At 42.0% G+C, this 20891-nt stretch overlaps 1 protein-coding gene across 6 annotated transcripts in view; it reads right to left on the bottom strand.

The window, feature by feature from the left end:
• The window catches only part of HECW1 (HECT, C2 and WW domain containing E3 ubiquitin protein ligase 1), a 466672-nt gene that overhangs the window by 335260 nt on the left and 110521 nt on the right, over window positions 1-20891 (bottom strand). For 3 of the 6 annotated variants that reach the window (XM_075827049.1, XM_075827050.1, XM_075827048.1), the window contains 2 exons: window positions 20697-20754; window positions 273-597 (listed from right to left, as the gene is read on the bottom strand). In XM_075827049.1, the coding sequence (XP_075683164.1) occupies window positions 273-597; window positions 20697-20723 (352 nt within the window). In that variant the 5' untranslated portion in view covers window positions 20724-20754. The remainder of the gene's footprint in view (window positions 1-272; window positions 598-20696; window positions 20755-20891) is intronic. The other 3 variants (XM_075827047.1, XM_075827051.1, XM_075827053.1) reach the window with 1 other exon arrangement.

Here is a 20891-nt window from a genome sequence, read left to right as displayed (position 1 = left end):
TCTGAGATCTTTGGGTGTCTGAGTCTGCTATCATGAATTTCCATTCACTACAATGAGATGGTTATGCACACACAATGCGAACATTGCTCATCATGTGAAGATTTGTGTATTTCACAATGTACAATGTCTATTACATCCACATTTTTGAATGGTAATAACATTACTTTTTATGGACATTAAGAATCTGGTAGCAGGATCACAACATAATAATGTAACCAAACTCAACATTTTAAATATGTCAAAGATTAAATATCCACAAATGAAACACTTACCAATTAAATACATGCCAATCCAATCTCCAGCATCCACCTCTTCCTTTATATCCCAATATATAACAAGATCCTGTGAGTGTCCTATTGCGTAGTAGGAGCTGCTGACCATTAGAGTTGACCGACTATCTGAAGTGACTAAGTCAGTATCACTTGTAGACCGTGGTATAGTTACTCCTTCATGTGGACTGTTCCTGATATCCATATTATGAAATTGGTCAGGATTGTAACTGTACCTTAGCGGTTCTTTGCATCGCCGCCTGTTTTGAGAGTTCCTCGATGGAGAAGCCATGGCAGCCAGGCCGAGGAACCTGTTTTGGTACAAATTCTGTAAGACAAAATTGTAATATAAAATTGAGAATTCTTGCTCACTCAGTTTAAAAAGAAATGTTTGTCATTTTCTAATATATAAATCCATATATTGATATAATAGTAATAATACATTTATTTATCATCTAGCTGAATTTTTTATTACAGTAGAATTTGATTACAGTGGATCTAAAAGAAGGAATATTATTTTTGAAGGAACACTTTGAACAGTTTTGTAATATAAATAAAACAATACATGCTGTATTGTGGGGTACTGAAAATGCACTACCAAACGTCAATTCGAGTGTGATTTTGGAGTAAGGAATAGCTGTCAACAGCTATCTAATGTGTATGGCTTGCAGAAATCGAAATACATACTTTGATGTAGCCATGGCAACCAGAATGAAAACATTCAGGCCTGGCTGCAATCAGATAAGAGTGTATTCATACTGCTTATGTAGCGTACGTTCAGCGTATGCACCGGATAAGCTCCTGGCATATAAGAGCCTGTTCACATCAGCTTTAGGGTTCCGTTGATGGTTTCCGCTAGACCTTTTAATCGGAGGAACCGATCAACGGAATGGCAAACGGAAACCATAGATTCTGTTTGCATTACAATTGATTTCAACCGTTATGCTTCCGTTGCAAGTGGTTTAGGTTTGTTTCCGTTTTGTAAGGTTTTCATTTTTTTGGTGGAAACAATAGCGCAGTCGACTGGAAACCATTTGCAACAGAAGCATTATCATTGAAATCAATGGTAATGCAAACGGAAGCTATGGTTTCCGTTTGCCTTTCCATTGATGGGTTCCTCCGACGGAAAGTTCTAGCGGAACCCATTAACGGAACCCTAAAGCTGATGTAAACACGCCCTAAGTTGAACGCATCCATAGGCCCCTATTTAAAGAGTGAAGTCCAAAAGAGTGTTGTTTTGGCTTTTGTCAGACTGGCATACATTGGTAAACCTTTTTTTTCTGATGTATGTAATAGCAAAGTTGATTACGCTATTCTATACAGAGGTATCCTGTAAAAAAAATTATACCACATGGTATGCATTTTTTTACAATGATAGCCTATGTGTGATATATGCTCCTAGATGTTTATACAGTGGCATATGCCTGAGCGTTACGTCGAATGTATCTCCTGACATATAGCTCTGATGTGCAATGCGAACGTTGTGTGAATACGACCAGACTGGAAAAGAATACACATTTCAATTTTATAGTACAAAAAAACATATTTTTATTTCACGACTAAACAGCTGTTCTTTCAGTTTTTCTTTAAAGGTTTTGAACTTTTTTATTTCCACATCATTTATTGGGTCAGGTAATGGACTAGGAAAATATTCTTTACAATCCCCTTAGTTCTGCAATTATTATATAATTATACACACAAATTCTGGTACTTAAGTTGTAATATAACAGCAAATATCAGCAACTTTGAATGATTTTGATTGTGCACTGGTTACTCCAGCATTCTTATTCACTCAGGGATGTATTTCTCATTAGATACAAGAGGTCCATACCTACGGGCTGCCCTGCAGGAGAGGACACCTGCTTCTCAGGGTCAAGGCTGAATTAGAGTTCATGTAGTGGAAGTTAGTGCAGTACTCGTCATTGAATACTCATATACATGTAATGTACAGTAGAAGAATGCTTCATAGTACTGCATTTGGCCACATGCTGTTATGCAGATATTCATTTTGTATCTTGCTTATTGTATAATATAATTATTTTTTTCAGTTAATGTGTGTTTATGGACTAAAGGCGTTTTATGTCTACAGACTCTTGAGCTGTTAGAGCTCATGTATCCATGTATCTCAGATTTCATAGGAAGACACATAAAAGTCACTTTACAAGCGTAACAATTCAGGTAAAAAAAGAAAGCGATAGGATAAATCAAGACCGCCAGTGCTACTTTCCCACAACTGTCAGGAAAATACAGGGGACGTTTATGAGAGGACAACACGTTACCGCAGCCTGTCTGCTTTCCCCATTAGTGCTATAAATGTCTCTTGTATTTTGCTTATGGCGCTGGAAAAACAATTTCCCAATGCCAGCTCCCTCCTATTATCCAAACACCTCTGACTCAGGCCTCATTTACACGAGCGTATTATACGCGCGTGCGACGCGCGTGCTTTTCACGCGTGTCGTACGCACCTATAATAGTCTATGGGGCTGTTTAGACGATGCGTGAATTTTGTGCAGTGCGCGTGCGTTGCGTAAAACTCACGACATGTTCTAAAATCGTGCGTTTTTCGCGCATCACGCACCCATTGAAGTCAATGGGTGCGTGAAAACCACGCATGCTGCACGGAAGCACTTCCGTGCGAACTGCGTGATTCGCGCAAGAGCTGTCAAACTCCTGAATGTAAACAGAAAAGCACCACGTGCTTTTCTGTTTACAAACATCCAAACGGAGTGTCAAATTCGAGATGAGCGCACCGAACTTCACCGGGTTCGGCAAAACTCGTTTTGACCGAAACCGGTAAAAAATGTTCGGGTACGCGACGTCAGGAGACAGTCTCTGTCCACGGTGCTGAAAGCGTTAAACTGGTTCAGCACCATGGACAGTGACTTCCGCTCCGAAAATCCATGAACCTGTAAAAAAAAAAAGACGTTCTGACTTACCGATAACTCCGGTCCGACCTCCCGGGATGACAGTTAAGTCCAAGTGACAGCTGCAGCCAATCACAGGCCAAGCACAGGCTGCAGCCAATCACAGGCTGCAGCGGTCTCATGGACTGCGGCGTCATCCTGGGAGGTGGGGCCGGATGACGAGAGAGGGACGCGTCACCAAGGCAACGGCCGGGAGACCGGACTGGAGGAAGCAGGCAGTTCATGGTAAGTTTGAACATCTTTTTTTATTCACAGGTTGGTGTATATTGTGATCGGCATTCACTGTCGAGGGTGCTGAAAGAGTTACTGCCGATCAGTTAGCTCTTTCAGCACCTTGGACAGTGACGGGCGTCGACTAGCCTCATCTCTATGATGGCGGCTGCGCGAAAATCACGCAGCCGCGCATCATACACGGATGACACACGGAGCTGCCAAGTGCCTTTTGCGCGCGCAAAACGCAGCGTTTTTTGCGCGCGCAAAACGCACACGCTCGTGTAAATGAGGCCTCATTTTGGGTAATGGACATATAAAATAAATTGCTGATGTGATTCTCTAAAATATAATCCAACAGCTAATGGAACTGTTAATGAACTATGATTAAGCTCATTAAATAAAAAAATCATATTTGGTGGATTGTGTCCTGTTGGGGCTATATAAAGATTAAACTGTAAATGTAGCTCCAATACAGTCTGCAGACAAAGCCTATAAATACTCTACAGGAGATAAGGTCTTTACATTCAGGTGGGCTTTTATTTTTCTGGAAATGAATCCTACAGACCTATGGCTATAGGACAGCCCTTTCTGTAATGTTATCCTGATGGCTTTACCAAGTTTAGACTGGTTAAGCCATGAGTTGATACTGAATATAGTATTTCCAACTTATTTGTTTTTATGTTGTTTTATATTCTATAAAACAAATGACATGCCTGCTTTTTAGAAATAAGTATTTTTTTTATTTAGGGCTGGAGGATGGGACAGGGAAAGAAAGATTACCATGAGTGGTGTGAAAAAGCGAATCTCTTTATGTGTGAATTACGAAGCATGCTAACAAATTATAGCTCAATATGAGAACAAGTCTTTCTCTTAAGAGAATATAAGAGTCCTGGTCTGTGGTCACTGCCCTTCGATATGAAGTTAGTAAAACAGCTGCATGAAATTTTAGCATAGGTTTTCCCTAAACATCACAGATAAAAGACTTCATTTGATTTCACTGTGAATTACACATGTCATTTATCTATACCGATGCGTTTCCACCATAACATCCAGTTTTTATCATATAAATTGTACACAAATAATTGTTTGAGAACACATATATACTGTGTTTAGAATTTAATGGGAGCAGATTAAAAAATTCCCTAATAAAAAAATTATACTTCGGCCCCTTCATAGTCACCTTTCCAAATGCCAATACAACTTTGTTCTTGATATTTCCTTAAGTATCAATATGGCTTTCGCTTAGTATCAATACGGCTCATTCATGCAGATACCTAGCCTTTCAAACAAAACAATATTCTACCTAAATACTACATTTCTGTGCATAGTATTAACGACAGGCTGTTAAACAGCACTCTAAGTAACTTTCTACCATTTAGGCCACAAATGGGACTGGTCTATCACATCTTGTTTCCTAATGGTAAGAACAGCTTTTTCAGAATAGTCATTTTGCACAAAATGTAAATATAGTCATCAATTGTACGTATGGGGAAACCTATTACATTTTAACACTCAGTTTCATGGCATCTTTGGCATACAACAGTGCCAACCAAACAGTATATTGCAATCTACCAGCCAACCTTACAGTGAGGACCAGTAGATCTTGATGTTTGGTCACTAGACTGTTCTGTTGGCTTCTACACATAAGCAGGAAACTGCTTTCTCATAGGTTTATGTTTCAGCCTACCTGTCAACACTCTTTTTACTGAAAGACTGGTTCATGAATCATATAGGGATTTGTGAGGTAGCTGGTGTGGATCCCACACACACCTTCACAACTAAGAGGCACTCTTACCAAACAGCAGGGCATAGAAGAAGAGCAGTACGATCATGTATAAAGAAGGCTGTAAAGCAAGTGCAATAAGTAACTAACTGTTGGTTCTATCACTATTATATGGGCATCGGGGCATCTGAAAAAATGGACATGTAAAGAATTAGCAGCAGCATCCTTTGTTAGGTTATGTTCATATCTGTGTCAGGGTCTTTCCTTCACAGTCTCCGTCGGACGTTCTGGCAAGAATATTGCTGCATGCGCTGTATTATTGCTGTCAGTGCAGTCTCTCGGCACTAGTTAGCTCTGCCATATGAGCATTATGAAGTCAAGATGGAGATGCGAACAGAGCCTAACACGTATACCTGTCCCTGGTCCTCTAGTCACCTAACTATGACTTGACAAAAAGTAGATCCCATACTGAAAAAGTTTGGCCGCACAAACTAAATTTATCACTTACTAGTTCTCTCTTCTTTCAACAAAGTTATTATTTAATGCTGCTATTTGAAAGAACCCATAAACAGTGAGAAATCTAGAAGTTTCATTGGTAGGCTGTGAAAGAAACAAGTGCATATGCCATTTATAGAAAAGAGAATACAAACACAGTGGTATGCATATTATACAGTCAATATTGCATCCAGCTTAACCTAAACATCGATGTTTTGTGTAATATGGCCAAGACAATGTTATTCCATATAACAAAATCAGTTTTATTTCATCTTTATGAATTTTGAATATTACAATACTATACTTTTATAATTACTGCATACAGTATCACTATCGCTAATTCATTATGTATGTTATCACCTGTTCTGACATATATGTTACTGGCAGAAACTGATGTCTATTATAGGACTATAGATCTAAATTAAATTAGCACCAATGAACATGTTATTTGTAAAAACCTGAAACACTATATTTATTCATCTATAAAGACAAGGAACATTTGCTTTTGTTACTAGAAAACTATAGAGTCGCAGCCTTGCCAGTAGAATCTCTAATTAAATCAGATGACTGCGTGCTGCACTAATTAAGTACCAGAGTTTAATTTGATCTCTATTCAGCAGACCTCGAAGCAGTTTTTACTCTACATAGCTAGACAGAGAGAAGGCTAAAATAGAAACTGTGCCCATACAATTATACAAGACGAAGTGAAAGGGAGAACAAAATACTAATTATGAGCTTCAGTGGGAATGCGGTGACAGGTGTGTGCAGATCCAATCCTATGGAACAATTCATGTCCCTTAAGGGCATTTTAGACAATGAGTTAATTTTCATTCTTCCAATGTCCTCACAGCATCTTTTAAACAAATGTCTTACTCCTTTTTGTAGTGATAAAAGTTCATGATTTCAGTAGTGTTCTCTGAACATGACCTTAACAGAATTCAAGGTCATATTTAGCTAAATTACTTTACTCTTCCCAACATTTCTTCTGTATAATTTCTAAAATCTAATGACTGGAAATCACATAAATTACAAAGAAGGATTCATGATTATCTACATTGCAGTCGAAATATTAAAATAACCTAACAGAATATGGGATTAGATCATGACTGGGGCAGCAGTCCAAATGGAACAAGGTTGAAAACTATCCAAAATTGAGGGTCAATAGCACACATTCATAGTATTGCTTAGCTTAAAGGAACAGTGTCATCACAATTTTTTTTTAATATGTTAAAGATGTTAGTGCTTTATTAAAAACGTTTATATTTATTTGTGTGTTTGTGTTTTACTTTTTCTTATTTTTACACTTTTTCTTCCCTATGGGGGCTGCCATTTTTTTTCCCATTTCTGTATGTGTCGATTAACGACACATACAGACATGGAATACGGCAGCCACAGTCCCATAGGGACTGCGAACGGGGCCCGTTCCATCCACTAACATGTACGCCTTCTGTGTGGGAACTGCGCATGCGCCGCTCCCACACAGTCCAATTTGAAATGCGCGCCGTCCGGCGCCATTTTCCTGTGGACCGGAAGTCGCGGCCGGACAGTAAGATTACTACTTCCGGTCGCGGCTTCCGGACTTGTGCACTTGGACCAGCGGCAGCAGACGGAGCGGACGGGCCGGAGGGAGCCGCGGTGGCAGGAGCAGGTAAGAGATTTCTATGTATGTTCATGTTTGTATACGTTTACTACTGTATGTAAACCTACTACACTGTGTGTTAGCTCAAAAAATGGCGACACACAGTGTAGGAGGTTAGACCGTTCAAACCCCTCGTTTATCCCGGCACTAGCCAGGATAAAGGAGGGGGGGATGCTGAGAGCTCACTAGAGCGAGGGCTTTTTACCCAATTTTGCAATGCTGCAATTTTGGGAATAGCTCCATCTAGTGACCAGCAATGGGAAATATTATAAATTAGAATTAATTTATAATATTTCCTGACTCGTGAAAAAAATAAAAAAAATTTGAACAATGTTTAATCACCCACACACTAAATGTTTAATTAAAAAAAAAAACATGTTTTTCTGGCAACACATTCCCTTTAAGATAATGGTGTGTTTATAACATGGTTGATGGCTTTGGGAGTTTGCCTGCAAACACTTAAAGGGGTTGTTTAAATACCCTACTAGTTGATAGAGGAATTCCACTGTCTGGTACCCTCATCTATTAGAGTCTCTCGCTTTGGAGGACCCTGCCTGTTCTTACATTTCACAGAAAGCCCATTGACTTCAATCTAAACTGTATGATGCTTTTTTCCCCTTGTGTTCGCACTGCAAAAAAACTGAACACTGGTTATGTAGTGTGGCTGAGCCAGGGCAAAGGCAAACCAGTCGAATTTCATGGAAAATTAACAAGTTGCAAATAGTACAGCCAGATTACTATGGACAACATGAACATTGTGGCTGCATCTACAATGGGTTGAAGCTCCACGATCGGGTCTCTAGCTAGTTTGTGTTTCCTTGGCCTGAAGAAATTTGGGAACCACTGTGTTATAACATTAGATATATAGTCTTTATTGTTGGATTGTAAAGCATGGCCCAGCAGGGAAAAACATGTAAATGACTGGTTTTGGCTAGAGATGAGCAGATTTCCTGAAATTTGTTTCGGGTCCGATTCTTTCGAACCGGCCGTCAGATTCCATTGGGTCCACATGTCACGGCGTGGAGTGTGGACCCACTGGGCCGTACCGCGTAGCGGGATAGCAGCTGGTCAAACAGGTACAATGCAATGTCTAAAGTCCAGAAGGGGTACCTGAGGGAATGTAGACAGTAGCAATGGATTCAGGCTAAGATGAGGCTCCGATAGTAGACAGACACACGGCGGGGTGCGACACACTAGATGCAGCGGAGGATACAACACGACTTCAACTCTTGACGGCACGGTAGCATAGGTAACACAACAATGCTCAGGCAATGAGCCCCTTTTATAGTCCAGCAGCATTCTGGGCTGATTGCAGATATTCTGCAACTGTGCGCACACTGGCCCTTTAAGGCCATGCGCGCCCCCTGCGGGAGACAGTCTCTGAGCCAGGAGGGAGATGCCGCCGAGAACTCACACGTCCATGGTCGCGGCAGTCAGAGGGTAAGTCAGATAGACGGTCCGCGGCCATAGACATTACAGTAACCCCCCTCTTACGCCCCCTCTTCTTGGGGCCAGAGCGGGAGAGAAACTTCTTCACGAGGAAAGGGGCATCGATGTTCTCCTCTGGCTCCCAAGACCTCTCCTCTCAACCAAATCCCCTCCAATCCACCAAATAAAACGTCCTTCCTCCCACTTTCTTGGTGGCCAGGATCTCCCTCACTTCGAAAGTCCCTGATGAGCCGCCAGGAGCCACTGCGGAACTAGGAGTCCTGGAGTAGCGGTTCAGGACCACGGGCTTCAGCAGGGAGACATGGAAGGAGTTAGGGATCTTGAGGGTAGGAGGCAGCCGCAGCTTGTAAGACACAGGATTAATTTGAAGCAGAATCTCGAAGGGTCCGAGGAACCTGGGGGCAAATTTGCAAGACGGCACCCTCAGCCGGATATTCCTGGAAGACAAGTCAGACCTTCGTACGTGTAAGAAACTGAGGAGGCTCTCGTCTTCTAGTGTCTGTCTTTCTCTTCATGCGGTCCACAGCCAGCAGAATAGAAGATCGGGTCTGTTGCCATATCTGCAGAAAGTCCCTGAAGGTAGAGTCAGCTGCAGGCACCTGGGAAATAGTAGAGACAGGAAAAGGTATTCGTGGATGTTGGCCGTAGACGATGAAGAACGGACTGGAGGTGGTGGACTCACTAGTATGGTTATTATAGGAGAACTCAGCCCACGGGAACAGCTGCCCCCAGTCATCATGCCGCCTGGAGACAAACTCGACTTGACCATTGGACTGGGGACGGTAGGTCGAGGAGAAGTCTAACTTTACACCAAGGAGACCGCAGAGTGCTCTCCAGGACTTTGAGGTGAACTGGACCCCTCGATCCAAGACAATATGCAGAGGCAAGCAGTGCAGACGGAAGATGTGTTGGACGAAGAGATCGGCCATCTACCTCACGTCCATCACCACTCTGGTCAGCAGAGTGTAAGGCTACTCTATGGTCATCAACAGAGCCCACCACAAGGCAGGTTGGATTTGGTTGCATAGAACCCAGGTTGCTTTTATAGAATAAGATGTTGGACAGATGGTGCAATGCAAGCAATACCAGAACGGATTGCCAGACAAGCCAGAGGGGTAATCAGCAAGCAGAGTTCACAACCAGGAGATATTAAAAGTCCAAATCGCAAAACAGAAGAGTACCAGGACTTGCAGAGGTCAAAACCAGCCGAGAGCAGAATGTCCAAATCAGTGAGCAGAGGGAAAATCCAAAGACAAAGCCGAGGTCCAGTTCAAAGAGTCCAAACAGTCAAGGTGATACAGGGGTTAATCAGGAGCTTGATCAGATACATGTAAACACAAGAAATCACAAGCAACAATGAGACAAACTGAACATATTCAAATACTCCACACTTGGCAGTGATAGGACACAGCCAGAGAAATGAGATTGTCTCTGTATCAAAAACCAGGACTACCCAGAAGCTTGGCTGGTAGTCATGACTACCTTAAAGTGACGGACGTTTCCTAACAAAATCATTGCTGGTGTGCTTCCTTGGAACATGGCTGTGGGTTCCCCAGAGGACAGCAGCAAATAGGCCTGTCACTTTTACAGTAGGAATGGACTAATCTTGCACAAAGATGCTTGGAAAAACAGTCAACAAAACTAGCACAGAATATAGAACTAGGCATGAATTATAGATTGCTTTACCTCTCCCTGCCCCAAGCTTCTTTGAGCTAGAAATAGATGTAGTGGTTCCCCCATGGTAATAGGGTTTGAAATTACTGTATTAGGGTATCAATATTTGCAATATTGCTTATATAATCATTACAGTAACTCCAAAAGGTAACACCTCACCTTAAGAGCACTTGCGTATTCGTGAGGACAGGACTAAATATATGCTTATTGTTATTAAGCGCTTTCTGGAGAAGAAAAAAATACAGTATAATATATGTATAAATATTTCGTAAGGCATTACTATATTAGTGCTTCATAGTAATGGTAGAACTAATATACGGTGCGAGAAAGTCTGTCATATCTACCTATGTATTTATCTATCTTTAATTTCCTATGTGTTTTAATGTGACAACCTCTTCAATCCCTAAAAAATATAAATCTAATAACTCAATGTTTTAATCACATTGAACCAGATGTCCATACAGAAATATGACTCTAAATCCTTGCTGTTATCTAAACACTATAGTATTTAGATAAATTAGTTGATTACAATTTCAGTCAGTCAAAGCCATAGGTTCTCTAGAGGTGCTCCTGTAATTTTACTATTTTTTAGATTAAAAATTTACAGCATGTGCCCTTTTTTCAGCTTTCATGAGTTATTAACAAAACCAAATAATATTAAATGATTTTATATTATGTACAGCTAATGCAGATATCTTTTTTCCCATGTGTAATGACTGTCACGATCTGTGGGTATGTGGACTCACTGGGCCGTACCGCCGTAGCGGGATAGTAGCTGGCCAAACAGTGTACCAAGTCAATGTATATATAGTCCAAGCACAAGGGTACCTGTTGTAGTTCAGACAGTAATGGAGGCTCGGCACAGACGGGACCTTGGCAGCAGATACCAGGCGTGGTGTAACACAGCACACGTGACTGGAGGCACAACATGACTCCAACTTTCTAAGGCACAGGGAAAAGGTAGCACGGGATACGGGATACAGGTAGCAGGACAGGGGAACACTGGGTACAGGATAACACTAAGGGACCATTTGCAAGACTAACACGGGTAAACACAACAACGCTCAGGCAATGAATGAATGGGTAGTGCCCTTTTTATAGTCCAGCGTGATCATGGACTAATTACAGATTTTACTCATGTGTGTGCACTGGCCCTTTAAGGCCGGGTGCGAGCGCACGCACGCACCCTACGGGAACCAGCGATGCGTAAGTGAGTGCCGGCGTCTCTCAGGCGGGAGATGCCGCCCGGCACTCACTTGTCTATGGCCACGGCTGTCAGTGGACAGGTAAGCACGACGGTCCGCGGCTGTGAACATTACACCGTCTATCAAAACAGATACTGTTAATCCTTGGGAATTCTGAGTTAGGCTCTGTTCACATCTGCGTTGGGGTCCCGTTCTGATGTTCCGTCTGAGCTTTCCATCAGAACAGGACCCTGAACAAACTGACATATTCCTTTTTCCATCACCATTGTTTTCAATGGTGACGGATCCAGTGCCCATGGTTTCCGTTTGTCTCTGTTGTGCACCAGACCCTCTGTTGTGCACCAGACCCAGTTTCCGTCTGTGTCAGTTTTCGTAGGTTCAGAGTCCCGTTCTGATGGAAAGCTCAGACGGAACGTCAGAAAGTGACCCCAACACAGATGTGAACAGAGCCTAAGGTATTCTGATATGGCATTAGGGCCGAATTCTCAAGTCGCATATTTTTTGCTAAGTTTCGGTTCCAGAGTCCACACAGAAATTCCAGAACAAAGTACAGTACAATGTACACCGTTCAGCCATAAAATTAAAAACACTGATAATTGAAGTGAATAACATTAATTATCTCGTTACAATGGCACCTGTCAAGGGCTGGTATATATTAGGCAGCAAGTGACCAGTCAGTTCTTGAAGTTGATGTGTTAAAGCAGGAGAAATTGGCAAGCGTAAGGATCTGAGCGACTTTGACTAGGGTCAAATTGTGATGGCTAGACAACAGGGTCAAAACATCTCCAAAACGGCAGGTCTTGCGTGATGTTCCCGGGATTCCGTGGTTAGTACCTACTAAAAGTGGTCCACGGAAGAACAACCAGTAAATTCGCAACATAGTAATCGCTGCCTAATGCTCATTGAAGCGCGTGGAGAGTAAAGACTAGCCCGCATGGTCCAATTCCAGCGAGTGCCGGTATTAATATGGTCTGGCTGTCACTTGGGCAGTTTGGAAGTTCTGCAGGAGACATGGACAAATGATAGAAAGGTGTCAGAATTTAAAGTTCATTGCAGCTTGCTGCATTTGGGACGAGATGGCACCAGGTTGCACTATGGAAAGAAGGGCAGTGTGATGCTTTGAACAATGTTCTGCTGGCGAACCTTGGATTCTGGTGTTCGTGTGGATGTTACTGTGAGTCGTACCACCTACCTTAACATTTTTGCTGACCAAATACACCCTAAGGGTATGTTCACACGTAGTCAACCAAAACGACTGAAAATCCAGAGCTGTTTTCAAGGGAAAACAGACCCTGCTTTTCAGACGTTTTTTACCAACTCGCATTTTTACCAACTCATTTTTTTACCAACTCGTTTTTGGAGCTGTTTTCATTGGAGTCTATGAGAAAACAGCTCCAAAAACGTCTGAAAGAAGTGTCCTGCACTTCTTTTGACGAGGCTGTATTTTTACGAGTCGTCGTTTGACAGCTGTCAAACGACGACGCGTAAATAACAGGTCGTCTGCACAGTACGTCGGCAAACCCATTCAAATGAATGGCCAGATGTTTGCCGACGTATTGCAGCCCTATTTTCAGACGTAAAACGAGGCATAATACGCCTCGTATACGTCTGAAATTTGGCCGTGTGAACATACCCTTACATGCAGGGCCGGCGTTAGGAGGGACAAACTGGGCAATTGCCCAGGGCCCCAATACCCCTGCTGCTACAGGGACCGAGGAAGCCCGCGCCGCCGGGCCCATAACATTTATGGGCCGGTCAGCACGGGCCCCCTCATGCTTGGTGGCCCCGGTGCTAGCGACAGCCACATAAACTTGTACCTGAATCCTCCGGACACAGATACATATGAATACTATAGGCTGCAGGCCACGTTTGGCCTGCAGCCTACATGGCGATGGGAAGACTCCATGCGCAGGCCGGCAAGGGGGGGGCTGTGTGGCAATATACAGGGGGGGGGGGTTGTTGTGAAGCACTATATACAATGGGGGAGTAGTGTGGCACTATATACAATGGAGGGGCGCTGTGTGGCACTGTATACAAGGGAGGTGTGCTGTGTGGCACTATATACAGGGGGGATTGCTGTGTAGCACTATATACAGGAGGGGATTGCTGTGTGGCACTATATACAAGGTGGGGCTGTGTAGCACTATATACACAAGGATGGGCTGTGTAGCACTGTATACAAGGGTGGGCTGTGTGGCACTTTATACAAGAGGGGCTGTGTAGTACTATATACAAGGGGAAAGCTATGTGGCACTATATACAAAGGGGGGCTGTGTAGCACTATATACAGGGGGCTGTGTGGTACTATATACAAGGGGAGGGCTATGTGGCACTATATGCAGGGGGGCTGTGTGGCACTATATTCAAGGAGGTCTGTGTAGCACTATATACAAGGAGCGGCGGGCTGTGTGGCACTATATACAAGGGGGGGCTGTGTGTCACTATATACAAGGGAGGCTGCTGTGTATCACTATATTCAAGGAGAGAGCTGGGGGCACTATATACAAGGGGGGCTGTGTAGAAATATATATACAAGGGGGGCCTGTGTGGCATGATATACAAGGGGGGGCTGTGTAGAACTATATAAAAGGGGGTCTGTGTAGCACTATGTACAAGGAGAGGCTGTGTGGCACTATATACAAGGGGGGCTGTGTGGCACTATATACAGGGAGGAGCTGTGTGACCCTATATACAGGGGGGTTATGTGTGGCGCTATCTAAAGGGGGCTGTGTGTGGCGCTATATACAGGGTACACAAAGGGGGCATAATTACTGTGGGGGCACAAAGGGGGCACGGTTACTGATGGGGCACTTTTATTGTGTTGAGCACTGAGGGATCATTATTGCCATTTGGGACACTGTGGATCACGAGTTTGTTTAGAGGATGAGGCATAGATGTGGAGGATTCTGGAAAAGCGAGAAACGAACATGTTTCTGTGTCAAATTCTGCAGAGACGAGTAGTGGCTGGGATAAGTTGTCACAGTGGTCTGGGCCGGATGGAGAAAAAAAGGGAAAGTGAACGACACTAATAAGAGAAAACATCACCTGTGAGTCACTAGAAATAAATGTGCTGTAATCACTTATATCGTCTGCAAAGCTCCTGTGTATAACTGGCATCTACCACTATATGGTCAATATATGGTGGTAATATTGGTCTTTGTATAGCGGTTTGTATTCAGTAACTGTATGGGGGTATTATACAGTCACTATGTGGTTATGGTGTGGAGGTATTTTTTAGTAACAGTATGGGGGTATTATTCAGTCACTATGTGGTTATGGTGTGGTGGTATTATTCAGTAACAATATGTGGGTATTATTCAGTAACAGTATGGGGGTATTATTCAGTCACTATGTGGTTATGGTGTGGCAGTATTATTCAGTAACAGTGTGGGGGTATTATTCAGTCACTATGTGGTTATGGTGTGACGGTATTATTCAGTAACAGTGTGAGGGTATTATTCAGTCACTATGTGGTTATGGTGTAACGGTATTATTCAGTAACAGTGTGGGGGTATTATTCAGTCACTATGTGGTTATGGTGTGGTGGTATTATGTGGACCTTATATTGTATTATTATTGGTAAAACCAGTTGCAACAAAAACATTACCATTCAAATCAGTGGTAATACAAACGGAAGCTATGGTTTCAGTTTGGTTTGCGTTCATGGGTTCCCATGATGGAAAGGTATGATGGAAGCCGTCAACGGAACCCCGACGCAGATGTTAACAGGACCTAATTCAGCATTTGGGGCCCCACTTTTAACTTTGCCCAGGGCCACACTTTGTCTAAAACCACCCTTTCTACATTCCCTAATGGCAGTGCCCTCGTTGAGAATGATAATACACCCTTCCACACTGCAAAACTGTTCAGGAATGGTTAGAGGTACATGACAATTAGCTCAAGGTGTTCTCGAGATCTCAACTCGATCGAGCATCTGTGGTATGTGCCAACAAAACAAAGCCAGATACAACAGGAGACCTTCAGAGGTCTTGTGGAATCCATGTCTCAAGACATCAGGGCCGTTTTGATGGCAGGAGGGGCACCTACACAATATTAGGCAGGTGGTTTTAATGTTATGGCTGAAGAGTTTAACAAACCCCATTCACTTAGGCCATATTCACATGTTGTGGATTTTGTCAGGATTTGGGCTTTCACTGCCTCAATCCAGACAATCCACAACCATTCTGCTTGCAATGAATCTGAATGGGGTATTTTATGCCCTATTCACATGTTGCAGAGAAAATCAGCGCGTCCGACTCCCCTTCTCAATAGGCTGTCCAATTAGTTTTAACAGTGTCAGACTGACTCGTGATATACCCTATTGACAAGGAAGATTGACTAGGGGCAACTTTACACTCCAGCAGGAGGAATAACAGAGGATCGCAGAATTCTAAGAAAAGAGGCTTTAGAAATGTTATTTTATGGAGAATGCAAGTTTATATTAAGAGAGACATATCAGGAGAGCTGACAGCTCCTCTTTCAACCCACCCTCACTCCAGACTGGCTCTCCTCATTACTGTAAATGTGGCATTATAAGGTTTATCTACAAATGATTGTAGTGTCCATGGCCGTGGACCGTCGGGATTACTCACCCCCCAGCGGCCGCAGCCATGGATCTGTGAGGGCTGGCCCGCATCTCCTCCCCAGGAGACGCTAGCGCTCACTTCCGCTCCGGTCCGCTGTGTCCCATAGGGGATTGTCACTAATTAGCCCATGATCACCCTGGACTATAAGAAGGGCCTTGCCCCTTTGCTCATTGCCTGAGCGTTGTTGTGTTTCCCTATGTTAGTCTTGCAAATGGTCCCATAGTGTTATCCTGTTCCCGTTGTTTCCCGTGCCCTGCTACCTGTATTCTGTGCTATTTGTTACTGTGCCTTAGACCTGTTGGAGTCGTGTTGTGCCACCACTTCCGCCTGCTGTATTACACCACGTCTGGTGTCTGCTGTCAAGGTCCCAGCCGTACCTAGCTGTTGCTACTGTCTGAACCACTACAGGTACCCTTGTGCTTGGACTATTTTTTCTACATTGACTTGGTACTCTGTTGGCCAGCTGCTATCCCGCTATGGCAGTACGGCCCAGTGGGTCCACATATCCACAGATAGTGACAGTGACCATTAGATGATAGACATGTATTTTCTTACTGCTTGTTTCTATCTGTTTTGAACTGGACTTATACAGGTCATCCGCTTATGTTTGACTATCTAAGGAATCTCTAAAAAGCCTGATAAACCAAGATTGTCCATACGTTCATTTGTATTCCTTAATAACATATGATATTCTGCAATACTAACTGATAGTTAGTATTCTATTTCTTGTTTGATTACTGAAATGTATTTCCAGAAAATTAGAGGGCATGGACTGATTGTGTTTTAGTAATATAAAGACAAAGAGTAATAAACCAAAATTATGGGCTTTCGCACTTTATCTCAAGTAATAATTTAATTTCAATAGTAACATATTTTGCTTGCTACTCATGAGTGACAGAAAAAGAAAGGTACATAAAGTAAAATTCCTTAGGCCTTATGCACATAGCGAAGACGTGTGTACAAAGCTGCGTGTACTGTACAGTGGCACATGAAAATGTAAGTTAGTTTGAATAAAATATCGAATAATATGTCTATTTTTTAAACAATGTTTATAAAAAAAAAAGGTGCATTCCCTCTGGTAATTTTGTAAAGAGAATAGGAACAAAATCAGTTCTAAACCCTCAAATCTTCAGAAATTACAGGAATTTGTCACAAGTTCTATTCACTTATGAATTTGAGGCTTGAAGTCCTTAGTCCTTAATAATGTGCAGTAGTTAGAGGGGATTCACACGAACGTGTATTGGGTCCGTGCGGGCCGCATGGTTTTCACGCGCCACGCACAGACCAATACAAGTCTATGGGGCAGTACAGACAGTCCGTGCTTTTTGCGCAGCAAATCCTACTTCTTGTTGAGTTGCTTCCTCTTAACAGAATTTGTCTTTGGATCACAGAAATCACCGGCCGGGAGACACTTCATACAGTGATGTAGAGAGTCTGCCTGAGGGCATTCCCAAACTTTACATTTCGTTACACACATCAACCAATCAGATGTATGCCAAGTACATATAGGCATACATTCAAAAATACTTCTATATAAGGTAATAACTTCCTTCCTAGTATGAATCCTGGTATTCATTAGTTTGGAATGCCAGATGATGTCATTTTTACCCTATCTTAGATGATAGGGAATATATTCATTTAAGAGAAGATTAAAAACATATCTAAAACCTCTCTAATACATATCTCATACAATATAATGCAGTCATCTAAGGACCTGTTCACACAGAGTTTATTTACAAGTTGTTTGGCGCGGAAACCGCTCAGCAAAACTCGTCAAAAAACGCCCGAAAATGCCTCCCATTGATTTCAATGGGAGTTGGACGAGTTTTTTTACCGCGAGTAAAAAAAACGCGTAGCGGTAAAAAGAAGCGACATAACCCATCTTGAGGCGGTTTCCGCCTCCAAAACCCCATTTCAATCAGTCAGAAAGGGTAAAAAAAACACCTTGACGAGTGTTTTGACAAGTTTTTGTCAAACCACTGTGCAAAAACCGTCTGGAGCCGTTTTGGCAGGAGGAATTTTCCTCCTGCAAAAAAACTCTGTGTGAACACAGTCTAATACATATTACATGTTACATATTGATGTAACATATAACGCAAATAATTATATGTCCAATGAAAACAATTATGTCCAGCGCAATTATGTTCAGCGAAAACAACGGAAACTGTGACGGAGGCTCCTAACAGAGCCTCCAATGCAGATGTGAACAGCCCCAAAGAGAATTAAAAAAAACCAAGAGTGAATCCCTGTGTCATATACCGCCCCCATAGGTCCTGCACTAGGCATTACACAGTGCAACAGTTTTGTCTAAAGTATCATGAAAGTGGCATCGTATCAAGCTGTATATGTGTTTGGCTCTTAATTAAAAAATATAAAAATATTCCTAAGACATATTATTATACCGTTCTGCAATATACATTTGGGTTGTACAGCAGATAGTTCTCACACTACCGGACGAATACTGTCCAAACACTGTTGAATAGGATTTGTCTAAATAGTTTTAAGCAAATAAAAGCTCAATGCTGCTTAGTTTAAAGACTATTAATAATTAGAGATTAGCTAATTTCTCGAAATTTATTTTGGGCCGATTCTATAAAATCGATTTGCCGTCACAAGTGTCCCTTTGTCCTGTTTGACTCCCCGATGTCTTCTAGGACTGTATCCAGGTTGGATACGCTCCTAAAAGACATCAGAGTGTCAAACAGGGCAATCAGGGCACTTGCAATTCCACAACTAAAATAAAACAAATACCATACTCGCCATTTTGCGGATTTGTGTGGCACAGACCCCAAAAGTTTTAGATTTCACCGAATCCCAAACTTTTGGGAAATTGAGACCGAATTTGTATTCTCTATAAATAATGAACTCAAACAAACCCTCAGGAAAACAAAAAAGTAAAACAATTTCTGAGTAAGGGCCAATCTTCTATTTTCTATTATCTTTCTTGCCTGGGGTCCTGCCATCTGAAGATCTCAAGGGTTCTCCTAGCCTGCTTTAACACCACAGACTGGTGTAACGAGTTTCACTGTTTTCTGTATAAATAAATACTGTACTCATTCTACTGGTTGCTATGAAAACTAGCAGAGGGACCACAACACCACTGTGTAGGCTCTCTTGGATATAACGAGCAAGTGAATGCCGGTCAGAAGGACTAGAGTTCTTTACATTGTGGGACCCAGAGTAAAAACAATGTGGACATTGGGACCATTACTTAATTTTTTCTTTAATATTACAGATCATTACATTAACCATGCCACAACATGCTACAGTACAGGCGCATAGAAGGGATAGTTAATTTTAGACAAAAACTTAAAAGGGGTTGTCAGCACTTTGGCAATCCCTTTTTGTTAGAAGGGTTCCCTGAAAGAAAGATGATCACAGGATGTCCTGCTGCTGCGTCCCTGGGTGAAACCATGAAGCAATTGATTAGTTCCTCTGCAGTGCCACCAGAGGGGAGATTATGAGTTGCATGGGTCCTATTGAAATCAATGGCTATCTGTGTAATGTAGGGACAGGCTAGGTCCTCCAGAGAAAGACAGATGATCTTTGTAGCCGATCTCTGCTCCTACTTTATAATGAAGATACATGTCAAGAGAACTGCCATATAAGTGTAGGTAACTACACTTAGAGCAGCATGAATGCCTTTGTAGGACATAAAGGGTAATTAATTATTTGGAAAGGTTAACAGCATGTAATAACTTAAAGAGGCTCTGATAGGCGCTGTAATGTAGATAACAACAGTGGTTTTTATTTTGAAAACGATAATTTTTGACCAAGTTATAAACAATTTTAGATTTATGCTAATTAGTTTCTTAATAGACAACTGGGCGTGTTTTTACTTTTTACCAACTGGGCGTTGTGAAGAGAAGTGTATGACGCTGACCAATCAGTGACCAATCAGCGTCATACACTTCTCATTGTTCCAGCCCAGCTTCTTTCACTGCACAGTGTGATTGTGCACAGCGTGATTGTGCAGTGAAAGAAGCAGGGCTGGAACAAGTGTATGACGCTGATTGGTCACGGATTGGTCAGCGTCATAAACTTCTCTACACAACGCCCAGTTGGTAAAAAGTAAAAACACGGCCAGTTGTCTATTAAGAAACTAATTAGCATAAATCTAAAATTGTTTATAACTTGGTCAAAAATTATCGTTTTTCAAAATAAAAACCACTGTTGTTATCTACATTACAGCGCCGATCAGATAATGTAGAAGATAGGGCATTTATAATGTGGTGACAGAGCCTCTTCAAGGCTATTTTTCTGGATACATGTTTGTGTGCTACACTATACACTATGTTATCCAAATTGTTTTTAAAATCTTAGCCAAAGTTACCCTACATTTATTTTTGAAGATTCATGCAAATCAAAAATGGATGCCTTGTTTAGAAACGGGATGGTACTGTTTATCTGATCAATACATAAGGCCACTTGTGGGCTATGGTGCATTCCATTATGAATGATTAGTGGATTTATAATGGAATGGCATGGATGTCATTTATAATCATAAAAACACACTGACCTTAACACTACACAGGTGCAGCAGCATAATGACCCGCCAACTGCAAGCACATCAATTCCTAGAGAAAAGTCCAATGAGATTAACTCAGCAATAGTCTGAATATATTAAACATAATACATAGTACTTTAGCATGAACTAGGCTCGTATTGAAGGCATTTTGAAGGAAATGAATAGGCATATACATTTCATATTATA

This window comes from Rhinoderma darwinii, chromosome 5 (genome assembly GCF_050947455.1).
Source record: "Rhinoderma darwinii isolate aRhiDar2 chromosome 5, aRhiDar2.hap1, whole genome shotgun sequence".
In the NCBI taxonomy this organism is placed as follows: domain Eukaryota; kingdom Metazoa; phylum Chordata; class Amphibia; order Anura; family Rhinodermatidae; genus Rhinoderma; species Rhinoderma darwinii.
This window is presented reverse-complemented; position numbering and strand designations above follow the sequence as displayed.